This window comes from Amborella trichopoda, chromosome 6 (assembly GCF_054954075.1).
Source record: "Amborella trichopoda isolate Santa Cruz 75 chromosome 6, AtrichopodaSantaCruz75HAP2 v2.0, whole genome shotgun sequence".
Classification (NCBI taxonomy): domain Eukaryota; kingdom Viridiplantae; phylum Streptophyta; class Magnoliopsida; order Amborellales; family Amborellaceae; genus Amborella; species Amborella trichopoda.
This window is the reverse complement of record NC_142341.1, coordinates 29,220,674-29,243,427: the sequence shown is the minus strand read 5'-3', so window position 1 is coordinate 29,243,427 and position 22,754 is coordinate 29,220,674. Positions and strand designations below refer to the sequence as shown.

General features: G+C 35.7%; 1 protein-coding gene across 5 annotated transcripts in view; it reads left to right on the top strand.

The window, feature by feature from the left end:
- Positions 1 to 9,954: 9,954 nt before the first annotated feature.
- Positions 9,955 to 22,754, top strand: part of KU70 (ATP-dependent DNA helicase 2 subunit Ku70-like protein) — a 49,357-nt gene continuing 36,557 nt past the window's right edge. For 4 of the 5 annotated variants that reach the window (XR_016058242.1, XR_016058244.1, XR_016058243.1 and 1 more), the window contains exons 1-4: positions 9,955 to 10,197; positions 13,223 to 13,288; positions 13,948 to 14,064; positions 15,043 to 15,157. Coding sequence is in view for 2 of the 5 variants with exons in the window: in XM_006850196.4 (XP_006850259.1) it covers positions 10,132 to 10,197; positions 13,223 to 13,288; positions 13,948 to 14,064; positions 15,043 to 15,157 (364 nt within the window). In the remaining 3 variants the exon portion in view is untranslated. The remainder of the gene's footprint in view (positions 10,198 to 13,222; positions 13,289 to 13,947; positions 14,065 to 15,042; positions 15,158 to 22,754) is intronic. The other variant, XM_020670922.2, reaches the window with a different exon arrangement.

The window sequence follows — 22,754 nt, the reverse complement described above, 5'->3', positions numbered from 1 at the left end:
AAGAATGCAGTCTTTATATACGTTTGATAAAATTTTAGGTCATAATATGCTACAACTGCCAAAATTATTTTAATGGATATAAACGTTGCAACTGGAGAATAAGTATCAACATAATTGACTCATTTTCTTTGGGTAAAACCCTTTGCTACTAACCTAGCTTTAAATCTATGTGATCCATCAGATTTTAATTTCTTTTTAAATACCCATTTAAAACATATAGGTTTCCTATCTGATGGTAAATCACATAAATCCCAAACTTTATTTTTCTCAATAGAATCCAATTCTTCTCTCATGGCATTAAGTCATTATTGAGATTCTTGTGACTTTATAACATCATTGAAGTCAAAAGGGTCATGGATTTCATCTTAATCAATAAGGTTGTCTGTCTACTCACTCTTATAGATATATAAATAATCAAGGTATGATGGAGGAGCTCAAAACCTCTTTTGACCACTTAACATTGGTTATGTGGGTACTTCAACATCATCATGTTGATCAAGGTTATCCATATCTACTGTAGGCAATGGTTCTAAGTCATTTAGGACATTAAATAGATTATTATTATCCACTACATGTATGTTTTTTTTAATAAAATATTCTAAGAACTCAACATCTCTACTTTCAATGAGTCTCTTGTCTTTATGATAAAATCGATATATCTTTGATCCTTCGGGGTATCCCATAAAATTACACACTAGAGTTTTGTTTTCTAATTTATTTTTGTGCTGATATGGAATTAGGACATGTGTAGTCGACCCCCGCTTCTTTAAGTTAGATAGATCAGGTTTTCTACCTGTCCACATTTCATAAGGGGTAGAATATATTGTCTTAGTTGGAACCTTATTAAGCATATACATGAATGTGCTTATTGCTTCTCTCCAAAAGGTTTTGGGTAGACTAACACGAACCATCATGGATCAAGTCATTTCTAAGAGGGTTTTATTACGCCTTTTAGCTATTCTATTTTGCTATAACGTATAAGGCGTAGTAGTGTGTCTTTAAATACTATATTATTGGCAATAAGCATTGAAAGCTTCGGATGTATATTCACCTCCTCTATCAGTTCTAAAAACTTTAATATTCGTACCCAATTAATTTTCTACTTCTTTTTTATATATTTTGAATTTTTTTAAAGCTTCTGATTTATGGTGAATTAGATAAACGTATCCAAATCCATCAATAAAGGTGATAAAGTATGATATCCCTCTATGAGTTTTAACATTAAGGGGCCCACAAATATCTGAGTGGACCACATTCAATAACTTATTAGCTCTCACCCCTTTATTGAATGATTTTCTAGTCATTTTTCCTGACAAGCAGTGCTGACAGGTTGAAAATTTCACATTGTTTAGATTTGGAATAAGATATTTCTTTATTAACCTATTCATTTTGTCTTTTCCTATGTGGTCAAGCTTAAGCTGCCAAGTAAATGCATCAACAACAATTACACAATCAATCTAACTAGAATAAGATGAAATTTTGTTGTCAACTTTCTCATTTACATAAAGTAGGAACAAGTTGTGGTCATCAACTAAGTATCCCCAAGCATAAATTTGTCCACACTTTTCAATTGATACTTTCAATGATCTGAAGCGGACTTCAAAGTTATTTCTAATGAGCAAGAGGACATATACAATATTTCGTTTCATAGAAGAGACAAAATATACATCATTTAATACAAGGTCGATTGTCCCTACATACAACCTACAAGTTCCTACACCTAATACATCAAAATAGGTGTTGTTCCCTATGCAGATGCGATTCTTCCTGACTTTTATTTCTTGAAAGTCCTAGAAGAGGCCTTTTGAGATTGCGATATGTCGATTAGTGCCTGAGTTCACCCACCATCCTTTGATGTCATGATCTTCCATCATGCACTCAGAGACCACACAAACAACTTCAAGCCTATTGCATCAATTTCCACTATTCTTTATATTTACGGGTTTCTATTTTGTGGGCAACGATTCTTGAAGTGTCTTGGCTGACCACATAATAAACATTTTGGCGGTCCTTATTTAGATTCTTGATTGTAGGGCTTAGTTCCTCTATTTTTTAACCTATTGTTCCTTTTATTAAATTTCCCTTGAAATTTTTGGTTATATAGCTTGGGTTGGCTAAATTTGGGAGGTCCTTGAGCAAACATGAGTTCACTCCTTTTGTCTTTGTTCATATGCTCATGCTCTAAGGTTAGTTGCATAGGTAAGTCCCCTAATGTATAAGATTTTGCATTTAACCTAAGTGCAATTATTACCATCCTCCATGAAGGTGGAATACTATTTAAAATAATGGAAACTTGCATGCCCTCAGAGACTTCATTCCCAGCAATGGCTAAATCCTTAGCCATAACGAGCATCTTGTTAACATATTCCATTACATTATGACCATCCTTCATCTTAAATGATTTATATTGCTCTAATGGCAATTCGAGGTGTGTTTCAGAGGTTAAGTCATATTTAGTTTTTATTGCCTCTAACATTTTCTTAGATGTTTCATGATGCTCGAAAACCTTAATAAGATCATCTTGCATAAAAGTTAACATATATATTTTTGCTATGAGGTCATCTTCTAAAAAAAATTCTAGCATTTTCCTTTCTTCTTTAGTTGGTTTATCACCAACTTCTGATGGATATTCTCTTAGTACATATATTATTCTATCTTGGATGAGAAGATATTCCATCTTCCTCTTCTACATCCCAAAATTATCTCCATTCAATTTCTCAATTTTAGAAAATTTAGTCATTAGAATTTTACTGGCCATTTGCTATGATTTGTGTGAGCAAACTAATTATTTATAAGTTCTAAATAAGCTAAAAAGGCACCAAAAATTTGTGTGGTCAATACTTCTAGAGAAGAGAGCTGCAATTATTTCATAAATAATGTTAGTTATTAATTGATGCCTCAAAAAAAATTATGAAATAAGCAACCTCCAAAACTATAAGCAAGGCTTACAATTATCAAGTGTAATAATAATAATAATAAAAAACCTTTTATATTATTTATCAAGGGTGCAAGAGCAATGTCAAAGTGTGTGAGCCCTTATAATAAAAGAATAAATATCAAGTATCAATTTCTATATCCCACCAAGGCAGTAAGTGCATTAATTACATTCAAATATTAGCAATAAAAAAATAATGGAGCAATAAATAAGTTTTCTATAATTTTTCGTCTCCCATTTTATTATTATTATTATTATTATTATTATTATTATTATTATTTAATAGAAATATCAACAATATATAAGGCAGCAAAATATGTATTCAGCCCCCTTCTTTTTCTTTTTTTTTAAAAATAGAAATATCAACAATATATAAGACAACAAAATAGCAAACAATTGTAGCCACTGATAATTATCGAAGAAGGAAAAAAAATAAAAATTTCAAGTGCGCGAATAATTTTATTCACAAAGGTGATTATATCTCTGTGACACAAAATTCTACCATATAAAATCTAAAATTTCTATCCTTCTATATCACTTTGTAATTATCTCGTTGGTATGATGCAGCAGTAATATTGCATGCAATAAATATGTTGGTATAAGATACGTGATATCAATCCTTTAAACAATAAATTAATTTATCATGTTGAGAATTTGCACATGCCAAAATATACATGTAATGTTGTTGTAGTCTTGGAATAAGTAATTATAGATATGCTTCCTATAAAACAGGATACTACGGCCTTATAGCCTTTAAACAATACATGCTTATCAAAATGTATGATATTAAGTGACAAGCAGTGGTATTCACTAAAATTCACTGCAATAATGCCAATAGAGGTTTATTGATTTAAAGAGTTTCCCCCTTTTTAGAGAGAGAAAACCAAGACGAAGAATTTTGAGATCACAGGACCAGTGGTTGTCAAGGGCCTGAAATCTTCATAGAGCCTCTAAAACCGATCAATACCAAACCACCCAAATGGCAAAAAACACACAAAAAATAAAGCCCACCAGAAAAATTCACAAGGTTAATAATTCATAATAAATAAATAATAATAATAATGGAACCTAGATTGCTCTGATACTAGTGTTAGTGAAAATTTGATGAAGCCCGTATAAGACAAAACCCGAGATAAAAAAAGAGGTGTCATGAGGCCGGTGATCACAGAGCCCGAATTTTGATCCCTTCACTTTTAGAGAGAGAAGAACTATACGTCTATCGTTTGTTATCATCATCCTCTCTCTAGCTTCCTATTTTATAGGGAGAAGAATGGGTCACCTTTGTATTTCTTCAACGAGTTTATGAGAAAACGAAGGGGTTCCCTGATCTCCAACATGTCTCTTGAAAAAAACAAGGGGTTACTTTCATATGGACGTTGGACCATATGACCGTTGGATATATATTGGATTCCCACAAAAGTAGGTTAAGACACGTAAAGCTTCATAGCCATGTCAACAATTTGTTTGCATAATGGCATTTCTTTTCACATTGTTTGCAAGTTGGGTTTTTTTTTTTTGTCTTCTAGAATAGCATCTATTTCCACATTTATTACAAATTGGGGCTTCCTTTTGTTTTTTCGTTCTCATTTTATTTTTAGAGCTTTTATAATATTTTCTTGATTTTCTGGTAAGATGATAGGGGTCTATTCCAAATTGATAACGTAAATTCCGTAGCTCTTTTTTTTGCTAATTAATCTTTCTTTTTTATATGATATTAAAAAGTATAATCAATACAAATATTATTAACAATATGAATAATTCTTACTTACTTGAAAAAAAAAAGAATATGAATAATACAATTTTAATGTTGTAATCAGTGTTTCAAAAATCGCCAATCCGATATGGAATCGGGCGATCCGGATCGGGTATCAGTGATAACCAATCCAAATGGAGTATCGGTAAAACCGGGCGGTTCCTACTTTTTCATTTTTCAATCCGATTTTCTTTTTATTCACCCACCCTAGTTTTTTTGAAATGTGTGGCACTCAACCTTTCTCCCCCCACGCGATTGTCAATCATGGCACTCCACCTTACGTGGCCTTACTCCGCCCCACGTGATTGCCAATCATGGCACTCCACGTTACGTGACCTTACTCCCCCCACTTGATTACCAATCATGACACTCCACTTTACGTGGCTTTACTCTTGATTGCCTTACTCCCCTCATGCTATTGCAAATCATGGCACTCCACCTTACGTGGCCTTACTCTTGATTGTTTGACTCTCCCCACGTAATTGCCAATCATGGCACTCCACTTTACGTGGCCTTACTCCCCCCACGTGATCCCCACATGATTGTCAATCATGCACTCCACCTTACGTGGCCTTACTCCCCCCACGTGATTGCCCCCACGTGATTGTCAATCATGGCACTCCACCTTACGTGACCTTACTCCCCCGAATTGATTGCCAATCATGGTACTTCACCTTACGTGGCCTTACTCCCCCACTGCACCTTACGTGGCCTTACTCCCCCACTCCACCTTACGTGGCCGTACTCCCCCCATGTGATTGCTAATCATGGCACTCCACCTTACGTGACCTTACTCCCTCACTCCCCCACTCTACTTTACGTGGCCTTACTCCCCCACTCCCGCACTCCACCTTACGGTGCCTTACTCCCCCACGTGATTGCTAATCATGACACTCCCCACTCCACCTTACGTGGCCTTACTCCCCCCATGTGATTGCCAATCATGGCATTACGTGGCCTTACTCCCCCCATGTGACCCACTCCACCTTACGTGACCTTACTCCCCCACTCCCCCACTCCCTTATTCCCCTACTCCACCTTACGATGCCTTACTCCCCCATGTGATTGCCAATCATGGTATCCCCCACTCCACCTTACGTGGCCTTACTCCCCCACTCCACCTTATGTGGCCTTACTCCCTCACTCCACCTTACGTTGCCTTACTCCCCCATGTGATTGCCAATCATGGCATTACGTGGCCTTACTCCCCCCACTCCCCATTGTCAATCATGGCATTACGTGGCCTTATTGCCCCCATGTGATTGTCAATCATGATACTCTACCTTACATGGCCTTACTCCCCCACTACCCCACATGATTGCCAATCATGACACACCACCTTACGTGGCCATACTCCCCTACTCCCCCACGTGATTGCCAATCATGGCACACCACCTTACGTGGCCTTACTCCTCCACTCCCCCATGTGATTGCCAATCATGACACACCACCTTACGTGGCCTTACTCCCCCACGTGATTGCCAATCTGGCCTTACTCCCCCCACTCCTCCACGTGATTGTCAATCATGGCACACCACCGTACGTGGCCTTACTACCCCACTCCCCCACGTGGCCTTACTCCCCCACTCCCCCACGTGGCCTTCCCCCACGTGATTGTCAGCTTAAAAAGTCTCAAAGTGCAATACGCTGCCAAAACAACATTCAACACAAACACATCGTTGAGTGTTTTTTTATAGTATTCATTCTTCTCACATCGCTTCGATGTCGGATATATCTGTGAGTTGAAAAAACGCTGTCAAATATTATTAGTTGGGATAAATTGCAGTGAGATGATGTATGCGCGATGGTGTACGCACAACGGTGTACGCCTGTCATGAATAAGAAAGTTGTATGTCCGATTGTGGCAATGAAATTTGATGATAAAAAAAGAACAAAAGTATTTAAAATAATAATTAGGTGCCCATCACCCCTATCTTTCACAAAAAAAAATTAAATTTACTTACCAAAAAAACATAAAAACTCTATTAAGCTATTATATCATGGTATTATTTTATTATATGAGTAATAATTAATTTATTAGTTAATTAGGATTAAAAAATTAGTACTAGCTCATAGGATAAAAAAAAATAAAAAGTAATACAACAAGCAAAAAAAAAATGTAGTACAACATCTTCTTTTTTCGTCAAAAAAAAAAAGAAAAGATAATAAACAAGTATCATATTTTTCTTGTTAAAAAATAATAAAAGATAACACAATAAGTATTTCTTGTCCAAAAAATAAAAGGTATTTCTTAATACAACCTAGGAATAAATGGTCTAATTATATTTTTTATTTTTATAACATGATAGTCTTTAACATAAATTTAGTAATATTAATTTAAAGATAGGATTCATACAATGAGGCCATTTGAAATCTCTCTCTTTCTACTAACAATCTCTTCCACTAATTTATTCTAGAAACCTAAAAAAATAAAGAAAATTGGTACGCATTGTAATAATTTCTACATTGATGACCAAATCTTTTATTTTATTTATTAATTTTTGTATTATAAATAATGTAGTGTATTATTTTCTTACAGTTGTCAATAATACATTTTAAATTAAATGATATTATAAAATATTTTGGATTTGTTATTATTTATATAATAAAATAATTATAAAATATTGTTGGTATATAATATTATAGTTAGTTAGGTTGTAATAATTTGAGTTTTTTTAGCGGATTAGGGTTTTCCGCCAATTCAAGATTTTAGTGGCCAATTTTTCATCGATTTAGTCAACTCTTTATTGTAGTCCATATATGATTATATACTTAATCCATGATAATTCTATGATTTATTTTGTGTGATGTAAATTTAATGGTCAACATAAGTTCATACATGGAAAGAACATCTCAATATTCATAAATTGATGAAAACAATGAAAGTTAATAATGTAGTACCCTCATTTCTTATTGGATTCCTAAAAACCAACATTTATAATGAATTTTAATAATTTTTTCGGATTTTTTTGAAGCTTTAATCTGACCGATTCAGCCGATTCCCGATCCGGATCGTTGATTCGTCGATCCGGATCGGTTTTTGAGGTGCCCGATCTGGGTCACTGATCCGCTTTTTAAACCATTGGTTGTAATGAATATTATAATAATTACAAAAATAATTAGAATCTTTTATTTTTGTTTTGGATAAGTCAGTGAGGGAGAAGGCCCCCTACACAGATTTTCATTAATAGAAAATGAAGAACACATTATCTTACAACCCTATACTAGGACAGTTACACTAAATCATGTAATAAAAGAAGAGAAAGAAAGTTTGGCGAATGACTACGCCAAATCTTGGCGCCTAAGTAAACAGATCCTCTATTAGCAAGGGCATCAACTACCCTGATCGCCACAGTAAAAACATGTGCAATAGATCACTTGTAGGGGGAAAGCCTGACATGACAATTAATTGCTACCGTATGAATTCTCCATGGGGCATGACGTTGATTCTTAATAGCATCCACTAGTAGAGATGAATCACTTTCTATATGTATTGGAAAACAACCTTTATGCATAGCTAAAAGAATTTTGTCTTCTAAAGCCTGGAATTGTCCAAAATTATTGGAAGCAAATCCAAATTTTTTAGCAAAAGTTGCCACAAAACCACCAGTATTGTTTCTTATGACCCCAAAACCACCTGCCATACCCGGATTATGCAATGACGCACTATCAATAATCAACTTATAACATTGGGCCTTCGGGGGTGACCATGCAATTGGGATTAGGCATTTTGGCTTTTGATGGCGCAAAGTAATCTGAAGATTGCTAATAATTGCCTTTTCTGACAGATGGAATGCCTATTGTTTAACTTCTGCTCGAGCCTTGGCATGTGAAGTAATCCGAACAATAACCTACTCTCTTTTATTTCTCTTCTTGAAACTATAATGTCGTAAAGAAAATAGCCATCCAAATGTTGAGAAACCCATATGATTTGAATTTGAAAGCTAACCAACTTCGAAGAATATCCTAGGTCGAAGGTCCAAGCACAAATCTCTTACCACACTACTAGGTTAAAAACCGCATCCACCCTGCAAAAAATTGCAATGAAACAAGAGGTGACAAAGATTATCCTCATTATTCCTGCAAAAAACCCAGATAGTAGCCATATGACAACCTCGTTGTTGAAATATATATGTTGTCGATAGCCGATTGTGCATAGCAAGCCAAGAAAACCACTTATCCCGTGGATGGCATTTTGCATACTTTCACGAAATATAGGCTGAGGTGAACTACTATGGCGAATGAAGTCCCCATGCCGCTTTCATTGAAAAAATTCCATTAGCAGAATGAATCCATACAAGTGAATCCTTCTTAGGCTACAAGGGACGTATATGGTGCTCCACATCACTCCATTTATTGTTCAAGAAATTGGAAGAAGATGAAGGTAGTGCTCATGATTGGGGGTTGCCGTCAATAAAATCATAAACCTTTCGCCCTTTGAGTTCCCCCAAGTCCATCTGACCATGTTCATCATAAAAATCCAAATCAACTGTACTGCTAATCAAGGGTCCATCAAGAAATCCATCGTCTGGCCGTTATGTGATAGACGAGCAAGAATGCCCTTCCAAGCATGGGAACAACCCCTGCTTAGCTACAGAATTCCAAATAGAACCCGTTCTGAAATACTTGTGCATGAAAAACCACGTGACTAAAGAAGAAGGATTAGCTAAAATCCTTCAGGCCAATTTCATCATACCCGCAGTATTGAATTCTGTCATATCTCGCACTCCCAACCCATCCTCTTCCGGAGGGAGGCAAACTGTCATCCATTTAATAAGATGAGCGCCCTTATTTTCTGCAACACTTGCCCATAATAAATTCTATCCATTTAATAAGATGAGCGCCTTTATTTTCTGCAACACTTGCCCATAAGAAATTATGCTGAAATCACTCTATCATATTGCAAGTCTTCTTTGGCAACATAAAAGATAAAAACCAGAAAATAATTAGAATTTTAATTAAATGTTATCAACATGTCTCATCTAAGTATAATTATGTAAATTGTTTAATAACAATAGTATTACGATGTTATAAATTTATATCCATAATAATAATAACAATAATATAATATTAATTAATATATAATTATGTAAATTGTTTAATAACAATAGTATTACGATGTTATAAATTTATATCCATAATAATAATAACAATAATATAATATTAATTAATTTATATTATATATATTAAACATAGTTATAAAATTAGAACTACAATAATACCCGCTTTACATTACTTAATTTGTTCTATCCAGTTTTTATGTGTTATGAAAAAATACGATAGGGGCGGGGGCGGGGGCGGGGGCGGGGGCCTTCCAATTTAAATAGTCTCTGGAAGGCGCGGATGCGTTTCTTCGGAACAGTTTCGGTTTCTTCCCAATTTTTCTCTGAAGCTTACATAGCAAGGCTCTCTCTCTCTCGCTCTGTGTTTTGAGACACTTATTATGGATTATGACCCAGACAACCTTTTTCGAGATGATGAGGAAGACCCTGAGGGCGAATTTTTTCAGGTATGTATCCTTGGTTTTGCTCCTCTGTTAGAAAGCATAGAAATAAACACCCGTGATAGTCACCTAAAAGTGAAGTGATCTTGTTCTTCTGGTTAACCTAGGACTATGACCAGGAAACTTGGGTTCTGATACTCCAGAAAACAGGTCGAGCTCATGCAAATTTTTTGTTCTATGAATTTATTACGTGGCCTATTTTCCTCTTATTTTTGCCTCCATTTCTGGTGCTTGATATCGTCTATAAAAATGAAAGTAAGAAACATCGTTCTTTTAGGCACTTGCAAGTGATTTCTGTTATTTTGGTGAGAGATGGGATTGTAATCCCGGAATTTATGCTCTGATATTTGGGCACCAAATCCCTAAATTCAATGGTTTTAATATAGTGTTCTATAAATTTTTTATTTATGTTTTTTTTTTATCCTCAATTTGGACCCCTTTGCTGAATGCCCATCAACCAACTCGGCTTGCAAGTTATGATTTTTTGTGATGAGATGGGGATTAGAATATGCGAATGTGAGTTGTCTTGAAAGTTGGACTAGGTTATCTAGCACACTGTATATAATTTTTTAACTTTTCTTTTTCACACTGTCTAGAACACGGTCCAATTACAATAAATTCAACCCATAACATATAAATAAATAACCATAAGTGGGTCTCACTTGCTGCCACTAATTACGACTTCTTTTTATTCAATGAATAAAACCAACACAATGCTTTTGGGAATAAGAAAACATAAGAAATAAAATACTACAAACCACAAAACAAGATGCAGAAAGATTACCTCAACTGGACTTAGAACACCGTACATCGGGACTCCTTCCTCTAATGGCACATGAGATTAATTAGAATTTCTCGGATCTACCAAATATGGGAAAGCATTGGCTAAACACCTTCACAAAGTATGAGAGAAAAAGGACTATCTCCTTCAATGCCTCAGCGCATTAGAACTGCAGAGTAGGGCGTGCCTACTTTTCTTGTTCTCTTATGGGGCCGTACCCCTATTTCTCTTTTAGAGAGATGAGAACTGGATAGAGAGAGAGAGAACTTTCAAAGGGTGGCGTGCCACCCCTATAAGAATATCAGAGAGAAAGAGAGAGAATTTTGGAGAATGAGAGGTGGAGAGGCTCTCTTTTATAGACTTTTTCAGGGTATAGGATTTCTTTGGGAATAACCACTTTTAAATTCATCCAGTCTTGTGGGGTGAGAGATCTGAACCTTTTATTCTTAAGATCAGCCATCATGATTCAAAGGACGATGTAGAACCTTATGCTTGAGTTTCCTAAACCTTTATCACATCAAAATATAAGATAAGTAAAATACTAGATACTGTGTATCAAGTGAAAAACTATTTTCTTTTTTATATCTCTTTTAGAGCTTTTAATCTCTTAGGACTCATAGAGCATATCTTATTTTCAAATTGAATTGCTCTAACAAGATCTCGATATATTAAAATATATCTCGTTTTAATTTGACTTAGTCAACAAGATCATTATTAAACCATATCTAGCACAATATATAGAATCTCCACAAAATATGGGTTGCCCAAAATATGGGGCGTGCCATCTTTGGTCTCCCATAAAAAATGGCATGCCCAGGTTGGCTCTAAAAAAGTCGCATGTCAACTTGGGGGCTCTTAGGTGGGTCCACATGACCCCCCTAAAAAAAAATAAGTTAATTTTTTAAAAGGGTTGTGGATTTTTAGAATATGTGACATAAGTTTTATTTCTTCATTGAATATTTAGATATTGAAAATTGAATCTTTCTTAATTTTATAAATTCATTTTGCAAAAGTAAAATATCAAGAGATAATTAAAGATTCAAACAATCATTTTAAAAATCAATTATTATCAAAATAAATATAATCAAATAATTTTGATGGGAATAGGATCTTTCTAGGTCTAGGAACTTTTAAGTTATTCTGAAGCACTCCTTTTTGTACTGTGGACTATAATCCTCACTTGCTTTTTCAAACTGATCCAGTAGTTCCCATGACCCACAGACCACTGCAGGGATTCATAATTGGGCTACCAAAGTCGGCCAATAGGTAAGGGGACATAATCCCAATCTATGGGTCTCAGGTTCCCCCTAGAGACGAACCCATTTGTCGCAAAAACTGGATGCAACTACAGCTCTATTGTGTGTAGGGGTAGTCTCTCACACATGTGCACACCACATCCTCAATGGTGTCTTGCTTTCCCGCCATGGCTATCATATGCACATGTCGTGTGATGGTCCTGTGATGGTCCAGTGATGAGGCTTTTGACCCTCATCTCTAGAGGCCAACCATCACACACAAGGGTTACATAGTCCCTTGGCTCACTCTCCTGGGCAACTTCGACAACTTCGACCTCATCAGGGGATAACTCATGAACCCTCATCGGTAGATAGCATTTGCCTATTTCGGTTTCTCTGGACCATGATCTCTTGGTCCTTTGGATCATACTCCCACCGGAGTTCTTTGATCCATTATATTGGATATTGATTACATGCTCTCATAAGGCCTTTAATGGCCATTGAAACCCTACATCTCTGTGCTCCAAACCAGTTAACAAATGGGTTGACCCATTTAATGTTTGTTCTATACTTTTACTATTTGATGCATTATGCACTTAATTCTTCTGCCCATTTCTTGTGTTTTTGATCTGCTGATAAAAATCTACTACAACAACTTGGCTTCCGCAATCACCTATCTTAATTTCTTATCCTTTCAGTAAGTTTGGTACTGTAACTTTTAAACCTTCTTTCTGATGCTCTTTGCTCCAAGTCCAAACAGCTCATCTTAGGTGTGAACTCGAGTAGTTTTTGGTCCATGATTTTTCTTTTTATCCCATTTCTATCTTATTTTTGTGAAATAGTTAAGGGAATCAAGTAAGCACCCTGTCTCCTAATTTACCCTAAAATAAATAATGGGTTTAACATTTAGTTATCTATTTTTGATGAAAATATGATGGGTTGAAGCTTGCAATATTTATTTTTGGGTTGTACTGTTTGTTCCATTTGCCATTTAACTCTGCCACCTATGTTACAGGAAAGGGAATCAAGCAAGGAATTTGTTGTATACCTCATAGATGCTAGACCAGAAATGCTTGCTCAGGTATGTGGCATATCTATTTGTTTATTTTAGATAAATGAACAAAAATAACTCAAGGCTATGCAGTTGGACATTACATATGACTGACTGCAGGTTTGGTGCTATTGTCACGAATCAATTTCCATGTGCTTTTGTAGAGTTGTGAGCATCACAGATGTGCTTGCCTTTGTGATTTTATGTACATCCTGATGAGGATATTATTTTTGTAAAGGATTTAATGAACCCTATCAGCAGTGGTTACAGTTGTAATTGTTGTTATAAACATTTTATGGCGTGCTCTCTTCTTCTCCAACCCACACAACTGGCTGTCCCTTTAGCCAGGGCTTTTGATTTCTGCTCTCCCTCTCTTTCTCGTCTCTTTGTCTCTTGTACATGTACAAAATATGATGTAAGGGGAAAATCTATAACCCCATTTTGTATACAGTCTTCTGACCTATTCTTTTTTACCAGGAGACTCTCTAAGTTTTTCCTGGATTAACCTTGTATGTCTCTCTCTTTTTCAATACAACAGTTAACATTTCTAAAAAAAAAAAACATTTTATGGCGTGCTGTGGACATCATCAATTTCCCATGCTTCTGTTTTTGTTCTCTTTGTCTTGCCTTGTTGCTACAAATATCAAGTGTGATTTCGACCAAGTCTTCCTAATGCATTGCCCATGCAGGATGCTGGGAAGAGTGAAAGCCATTTTCATGCTGCTAACAGGTGCATTACAGAGTCCTTGAAGACCCTAATCATTAACCGGGATTATGACGAGGTTGCTATTTGCTTCTTTAATACAGTAAGTTCATTATTGTTGTATGTTTTGGCTAGAAATAAGGTCACACTGAGAACTTGGTAGAGGCATTTATTTTCTTTGGTGCTTCATGTTCACGCTTAGATGGTTTAAATTTTTTCTGACATAACTCCAAGAGATGACAAGTGGTCTCATTAAACTTTAGTGAATCATCAAGGAATGTCTCTGTCTTAATTGGTCATGCATAAGTTTGAGAGGATATTTGTGGGGATAATTTTGACGGTCTTATGGTTGTACTAAAGGATGCCAAGTTTCTAGTTCTCATTCATCAATGAGGTATAGAGGGGCAATCAATCTTCTATGGTGCACAATAAGGCTTTAGTTACTGCAGTGATGTTTTAGAGTTCAGCTACTTTAAATTTAGTGTGACGAATTTTGTAATGTATGTTTCAAATAGCTTAACTCGAGCAACGTGACTTTGTCATAATATTCATAATATTAAGGGTGTGGTTTGTATAAGGTTGGAACCTTAAGCAATCCAATTAAAGCGCACCTCCAAATTTTATCATAACATATGATTTTGGTGTAAAAAATTCTTAGGATTATCTGAAAATCTGCTTTCATCTCTAATTATAAATTTTTAAAATCCAAAAATGGCTAAAATCAAGTAGATATATAAACATATGAAAATATTGAAAATTGATGGTCTAGATATTGCGTTGCAAGATGTTCTATTTTTGGGAGTCAATTTTTGTGGTTTTGTTTTTTGTTTTTTTGTTTTTGTTTGTTTGTTTGTTTGTTTTTTTTTTTTTTTTTCATATTTATACATCTCGATGTCAAGATGATCAATTAGAGGTTTTTTCAACATTAAAACAACCTTTATGTTGGATTTTTAAGGTGCATCTTTAATGCTACATTTCAAGGTTGCAACCTTATGTAAACCTTTTCCTAATATTAATTTGTTATTGATTTCTTGTCATACTATTTATTCCTAGTCTTTTGCATTCTTTATGGCTTTTGCAGAAGGAAAAGAAAAATATGCAAGACTTGGATAGCGTCTATGTTTTCAATGTTCCTGAAAGAGAAGAACTTGATAGGCCAACGGCAAGGCTGATAAAAGAATTCAGTCATATAGAAGGTGAGAATCCAGTAATTTTTTTTTTTAAAGGGAAACTGAGCCGCAACCCCTCCCCCACAATTTTCTCCCTCTTAAACGCTTGGGTCCAAAAAGGGGAAGCCCGTGGACCCCCTCTAGCTTTAAAAAATGGGATGGCACTGCCCTCTCTGCATTTTCATCCTTCCTAATTACTACATTGCTTGTTTTTTTTCTTAATACCAAAGATGTCCAAAGCAAAAAGGCTCATTACAAATCCTCATGTGGCCTCCCATGTCTCTCTATCTCTCTCTTTTGAAACCCCCCCTCTCTCCTCTACACCTATTCTCTCTTTACCCTTTCCCTCTCTCGCTCTCTCTCCCATAGTTAAGGGAACCTTGTGGGCAGGGTGACGATCCCCCTTCGGTACCTCGATCCCACGGGTTTCTGCATGGGATCTTGTAGGGACCCCGTTTTTTGTGATTTTGAGATCTCGCTCCCAAAAAAAGGGGATCACGTTCCTTCCATCAGTGGAATCCAGTTCCATTTCGAAATAGATCCCCCTCCCATAAACCATGGTCCAAGGTTTTGGTACATTAAAATCTTAAGTTCCATGTTTGTGGGTCCTACTTTCATTAATGGATGATACTAGGTTAGAGATTGCCATTGTTTGAAGTTTCCAGAATCTCATTATTTAGGAATCATAAGTTTCATGATGTTAAATTCCAGTTCCTTTTTCACATAGCACGAAGTTCCATTATTTTAGATTCTTAATTTAAACTTGGCATAGTCTAGAGTGACCCATTGTTTTATTAAGTCCGATTGTGTAAGCCATCTCTCATAGTTGTGAGAATATATATTTTCATTTAAATCTTATATTTATGATGTCCTGTTGTTTTAAAGTCTTAGATCTGATTACAGTTGTGAGATGAGAATATGTGCTTTCATTCCAAGCTTTAAAAAACTTCTTTTATATGAGAGAGAGAGAGAGAGAGAGAGAGAGAGAGAGAGAGAGAGAGAGAGAGAGAGAGTAGTTCATCTTGTCCTCTTGCTTTTTAAAGAGCTAGCCTTTGAGAAACAATGGAAGTAGAGGAGACTACATTCAAAGAAGATGACTCTTGAGTTGTAGGATTCTGGGTTGCTGGGGACACAGAGGGACTGATGCATGCCAAACTTGTGTCATGGCCTGAAAATGTAGTGGTCATAAGACATTAACTTATAGAGCCATATAATTAATCCTTTGTTATTCACGCAAAAATAAATAAATCCATTGTTGAATGCGGGGGGCACTGATAAGGGATCCCTGGTAAATGGCACTTGCAGATCTCGGGGCCAATCAGCTGAGGACCTTGATTCCTATACTTTAAAATTCTCGATATTAGAGGAGGAGGTACCCCCCTATATGACATACTTAAACCACGATTCCTTAACCAAGGGAACTCATACTAGCTCTATTTACAACCTCATTTTTTTGTATGGTGGAGCATAGATTCCTACTAGTCAAAACATCGAACTCATTGACATCGGATCTCACTCCCATAAGTCTAGGGATATCGCTCCTTGTCTTGTTCATTGTACTTTCGCCGATCCTAACCCCAAGGAGCTTCCACTATAGGGCGTTTCGGTGAATCCCTAACTAATCCCGCTCTCTTCTCCAACAACTATACTCTCTCCTTAGCCCATCATGCGGTTCTCTCTCTAACCTTTCATAAATATGTGCTCTCTCTTCTCTCTCTTTTGAATTTAGACAAAATAAATTTAATGCTTCAAAAGATAAAGAGTATGGCATATGGATGCAACTTTTAAAACCGATTCTTCTCGTCAAGGTTTAAAAAATTGGCGAATTGGACTGGAATCAGCTGGTTCAATTTGGGAATCGTCGGTGCCGGTCCGGTTCTACCAAAATATCGTCTGGTTCTATTAGAGAACCTATCCCACTTTATTTTTTAATATTTTTTGTGTCTTTTTTTGTTCTCCTATTTTTTAATTTTTAATTGGCTGGTTAACTTAGTTGGATCACTAAATCCCAACCGCCGATTCGAATTAGTTTTTTTTGGATAGGCGATTTGGGTCATCGATTTGTGTTTTTAAACTTTGCTTCTCACTAAGAAGCAATTTCTGAGATTGAAATCCAAATATACCATCCAAAAAAATAAAAGTTTTTTCAAAAATGAAATACTGACACTGAAAATTAATTTAACAGATCAGAGTATGCAAAGAATTAATGGAGGCTAAAAGCTTATATTTTAGTGGATTATTGTAAAATTTCTCTCAAAAAATGCTGATTATTGTGATTAGAGGTATTCATGAGTGTGTATCAAACTATCTATGCATATTGAAAGTGGCTTTAGGTATTTATTTTCTCATGAAAGTTTAGAGAGTAACATCAGAAATTTTCCCTAACTACCCTCGCTATGCCATGAACAGAGAGTGAGGCATAGATATAAAAACCATGAAAAACCCAAGTATCAAGCGCATAAGGGATCATTTCTTGATTGACAAACAATTGACTCACCTCTAATTGTGAGGCTTTGTTCAATTCCTCTGGCAGTACATCCTTAAATCCTAGAGTGGGAAAGCTCGAAAGACAAAACAATAGTAGCAATGAGGTTCATGGAGTTTTAGAGATTTTGGGGGGAGAGATAGGGGGGGGGGGGGGGGGGGTTTGGGCAGTTTCACACGAGGATTTAAATTCAGAGCCCCTTTATCTTTGCTGTAGACTTCATTGGTGTTAATTAAAAAGAGGTGAAGGGGTATTACATGTGAGTAGGGGGGAAAATTGTTGGGAAGGGGCTCCTTGTCCGGTTTCTTGAAGTTAGAGGGAGTCCATGGGCTACCATGTGTCCGAGGGTTTAAGTGGGTGCAAAATTGTGGGGGAGTGGTTTGGGTCATTTCCTTCCACTAGTTTTGGGGCCTTTACATCATTCAATGAAACTATAAGGTTGTATGTTATCATATTATGGTTTTATTTTATATATAAATCTTAAGTTGGGTTTTTAACTGATGGGTTGCATGGATGGAGTAACGTATGCGCATGTATATCTTAGCATTAAAACCTTCCAAAATTGGTTACTCTTTCCAATAGTGTTTTGAATTGTTCGAAGAAACTTATTTTATGCCATTTAGAAGTAGATAAATAGTCTTTTTTTTCCTTGATATATCATAAGTTCCTTCTACCAAATATTTTAAAAAGAACAATGTCCCCAAGAATTATGGAGTGAACAATTCTTTATGTAGTTGAAATTATTAGTGGCCACTCTTAAATATGCTAAAATTGACTTGACAAAGATTTCACTTCACAATTAATTCAACAGTTTTCGAAACTGTGATGGTTGTGGAAGATTGTTGTTCTCATGAATGATAGAAAGAATATAGTTGTTTGAAACACCTGTGATTCAGAATCATCTCAGGAATCGGAATCGCATGTATCAAATTTTTCCTAAAATTGGAATCGTTGTCCGTACAATTCGGAATTACGAATTCGCACTATATTGGAATCGCGATCCAATAAAATAGGAATCATGTTTCCTATTTGTGAGAATCGATGTCCCTTCATGTTGGAATTGAGTTTCATACTTATATGGAATCCATTGTTAGAAAAACCGGGCGATCTAATCTGTAACTGCTCGGTTAGATCGAAACCAACCCATTGTTTGAAAAACCGCTCGATGTAAGCAGTAACCGCTCGTTTAGATCGGAACTGGTCCCTTGCCAGTTCCGGTTTTGGGCGGTTTTGGTGATTGGTCGGTATTTTAAAAAAAAAAATTCAAAAAAATGTCTATAAAATTCGAAAATTAAGGAATTTGATTTGTAATACATTTTTTAATATTTTTTACATTATAGTAAATATTAAAAATTGTTTTGGTCATTAATACTCACTTTTAAAATCCATTTTTTTATTAATTTTCAACTTCATTTGAATGTGTTTTGTTTTTAATCATTCTTTATATGCTTTTCATATTTTAATAGATTTTGTTTTTTGCATCTTTTTTAATTTTCAGCAAATTTTGGCCGCCCGGGACTTGCCCGTTTAGAACGGTTGAATCGGCCGGTTTACCAGTTAGGCCGGTTAAATCGCTTTTGGTCCCATGTCTGGTTAACCGTTCCAGTTCGATTTTACGAACACTGAACCTGCCCCTTGTCGGTTCTGGTTTCGGGCGGTTTTGGTGATCGGTCGGTATTTTAAAAATAAAAATTCAAAAAAATGTATATAAAATCCAAAAAAATAAGGAATTTGATTTGTAATACATTTTTTAATATTTTTTACATTATGGTAAGTATTAAAAATTGTTTTGGTAATTAATACTCACTTTTAAAATCCATTTTATTCATTAATTTTCAACTTCATTTGAATGTGTTTTGTTTGAATCATTATCTATATGCTTTTCATATTTTAGTAGATTTTTTTTGGCATCTTTTTTATATTTTTTTCAACAATTTTTTGGTTGCTCGGGAGTTTCCCTGCTAGAACGGTTGAATTGGCCGGTTTGCCGGCTAGGCCGGTTAAACCGCTTCCGGCGCCATGTTCAGTTAACCGTTCTGGTTCGATTTTGCGAACACTGATGGAATCACACCTGACCCCACATAGTTCAGTGGATTATAGAATTGCGATCCGATGAGATTGGAATCGCGATTCCTAAAAATATAGAATCATGATTCCTAAAATTCTAGTATCGTTGTCCCCATCAACTTGGAATCAAGATTCTCATCATTCAGGAATCGAGATTCTCCCAATACTGGAATTGCGCAACAATCCCCTTCAGTATATGAGAGAAGTATTCAAAAAAAATTTAAATTTTATCAACTATTACAAGATTGAATTTTGGTTTGTATATATTTAGTGCAATTACTAATGTTAACCTTTATGATATCTTGGTCAACAATCCCATACAATGGACTCGGTCTACCAACAACCCTTCGCCTACAAAGCCTGGAGCGGGTCTACGACATACAACTAGTGAGAACAAGGACGAGCTCCATCTATCTCCTTTCCTTGAATTATAAAATAAGTAGACATAGAAATTCTTTTTTTGCTAGTTGACTTTTGAAAATTGAATTATTCAATTTGAAGTCAATTTTTGATATTTAATGATTAATTTAACCTGAAACACCGTAGGGCACTTTGCTCATATTCTTATCCTCTTATTCTACTTGAAGAAAAGCAGTGATAGCATATCTGGGTGCCCATCATGTCATCATCATCATCATTTTAGCCTTTTCTCAATTATTTGGGATCGGCTACATGAATCTTGGTTTTCCATTCTGCTTTATTAAAAGTCATATCCTCAGTGAGGCCATAAGTTCCCATGTCTTTTCGGATTACTTCCAACCATATCCTTTTCGGCCTACCCCTTGCCATTTTTAGTCCTTCCATTTAAACTAACTCGCACCTCCTAACATATGTTGTACTTGGTTAGCGCCACACATGGCCAACCCACCTAAGACTGCTCTCTCATTTCATTGCATATTGGTGTCATGCCTAAATTATCTCAAATAGATTCATTTCGAATTCTATCATTTCTTGTCTTACCACTCATCCATCTCAACATCCTCATCTCCGCTACACTCATTCTATGGGTATATTTTTTTTGTCCTCCCAATATTTCGCCCCATAGAGCAAAGCTAGTCTCATTGCTGTCCTATATAACTTGCTCTTCAGCCTCATTGGTAATTAGCAATCACATAAAATTCAAGTTGCACATCTCCACTTTGCCCACCCAGCTCTAATTTTGTTTGCGACATCTTCCTTGATATCTTCATCTTCCTTGATCTCTTCCTGGCTGTCAATCTTAACTACTTCCTTGTATCTACTCTTATTATTACTAAACTGTCTTAGTCCGACTAATTTTAAAACCTTTGGATTCTAGAGCATCCCTCCAAAGTTCTAACTTTGTGTTGATGCCGTTTTGGATGTCATCAATCAAAACTTTATCATTTTCGAACAACATGCACCACGAAACCTCATCTTGTAGGTGCCTAGTAAGTCGTCCATAACTAAGAAAAAAATGTACAAGCTCAATGCTGGCCCTTGATGTAGACTTATTGTCATTGAAAACTCACTCGTCTTGCCACTAGTTGTTCGTACACTAGTTAGCGCTCCATCGTACATGTCTCTCACCAAGTCGATATACTGTCTAGAGGCACCTTTCTTTTCTAACGCCTACCAAATCAAATCTCGAGGTACGCTATCATAAGCTTCAAGATTAATAAAGACTATCATTTGCCGTATTTCTATAAAGACCATCATTTCTATCCTTGGTACCCAACATATATTAAACAATATTACATTTTTACCCACATCATTTGCCAACAATTATTAAATTCGAAGTAACAAATTTTTTTAGTAATATTTATACTAGGTAAGAAAAGTAATATGGAATTTAAATACAAGGATAAAAATTAGAGAATAAGAAAATAAAAAATTTCACATATTCCCCATATTTTAAACTTCGATTTTAATGCCGTGTGCAACAACTTCAGATTCACAATTCTTAAAAATTTTGAATCAACGTTTTGCACAAGTAGAATTGCATTGTTGTGTAGCTAAGAATCATGATATTTGCGATATAGAATCTTGATTCCAAACAATATGGATTTGCAATTCCTAAAAATTTGGAATTAATGTTTCGCACAAGCAGAATCACATTGTTGTGTAGCTAAGAATCACAAAGTCTGCGATATGGAATCTTGATTCCAGGCTTTTAGGAACTGAGATTCATAAACTAAATTGAATTGCATTTCGAGAAACTTGGAAACGAGATTCCTTTCTTTCAGAATCGAGTTTGTCCTCGGAAATGCAGAATCGAGATTCTGAAACGGAATCACTACCCCAATGGGCGATTCGGGTAACTATAAGAAAGAACATAAAGTATGGACCATATTTGTTGGAAGCATGAGCAGGAGTGGGGCGTATTTAGTAGCAAGAAGCTCCCTCGTTTTTTGAGCATCATGGAAGTGCTTTTGTAGTAAATATGTATTTTTAAAAGACAAAACTTACAGAACTTTTATAGACCATGCTTAGATATGCAATGAACATTTAGGAATATATGTATTTTACTTACATATATGCTTGGCTAAGTAAATTTTAAAACTCGAATGGTGACTCAATTCTTATCATATAACAGTCTCGCATAATAGTATATTACAGTTCATTTTTTGCAAATATATCGTAATTTTAATAAAATATATTAATAGATTTCAGTCAAAATCAGATATATCTTCCACTCATCATAAGTAAAAGAAAAACCTAAGCGGAGCTAGAAGAGAATAAATATAGAGAGAGGCATTTTGGTCTACTAAAGTTGCTGACCTTGGACCTCCATCCCTTCCTCTTAGGCTTTCCTCTTCACATTTTAGAGCCTTCCTCTTGAACCAAATCGCCCCTCCAAAGTCCAAACCAGCGCCGTTCTAGGTCGATACTGCATATTGGTAAACCATCTAATTCTATTTTCCCTCATCTTATTGCCAATTCGACCCCCCAAGTTCCCGTGGATGTATTCAATCCGTATTCTACTCCTTGTCTTGCCACTCATCCATCGCGACATCCTCATCTCAACTACACTCATTCAATGATTATGTTGTTTCTTAATCTCGCAACATTTTGCTCCATATAACATGTCTAATTCTACAACCTTCTTATAGA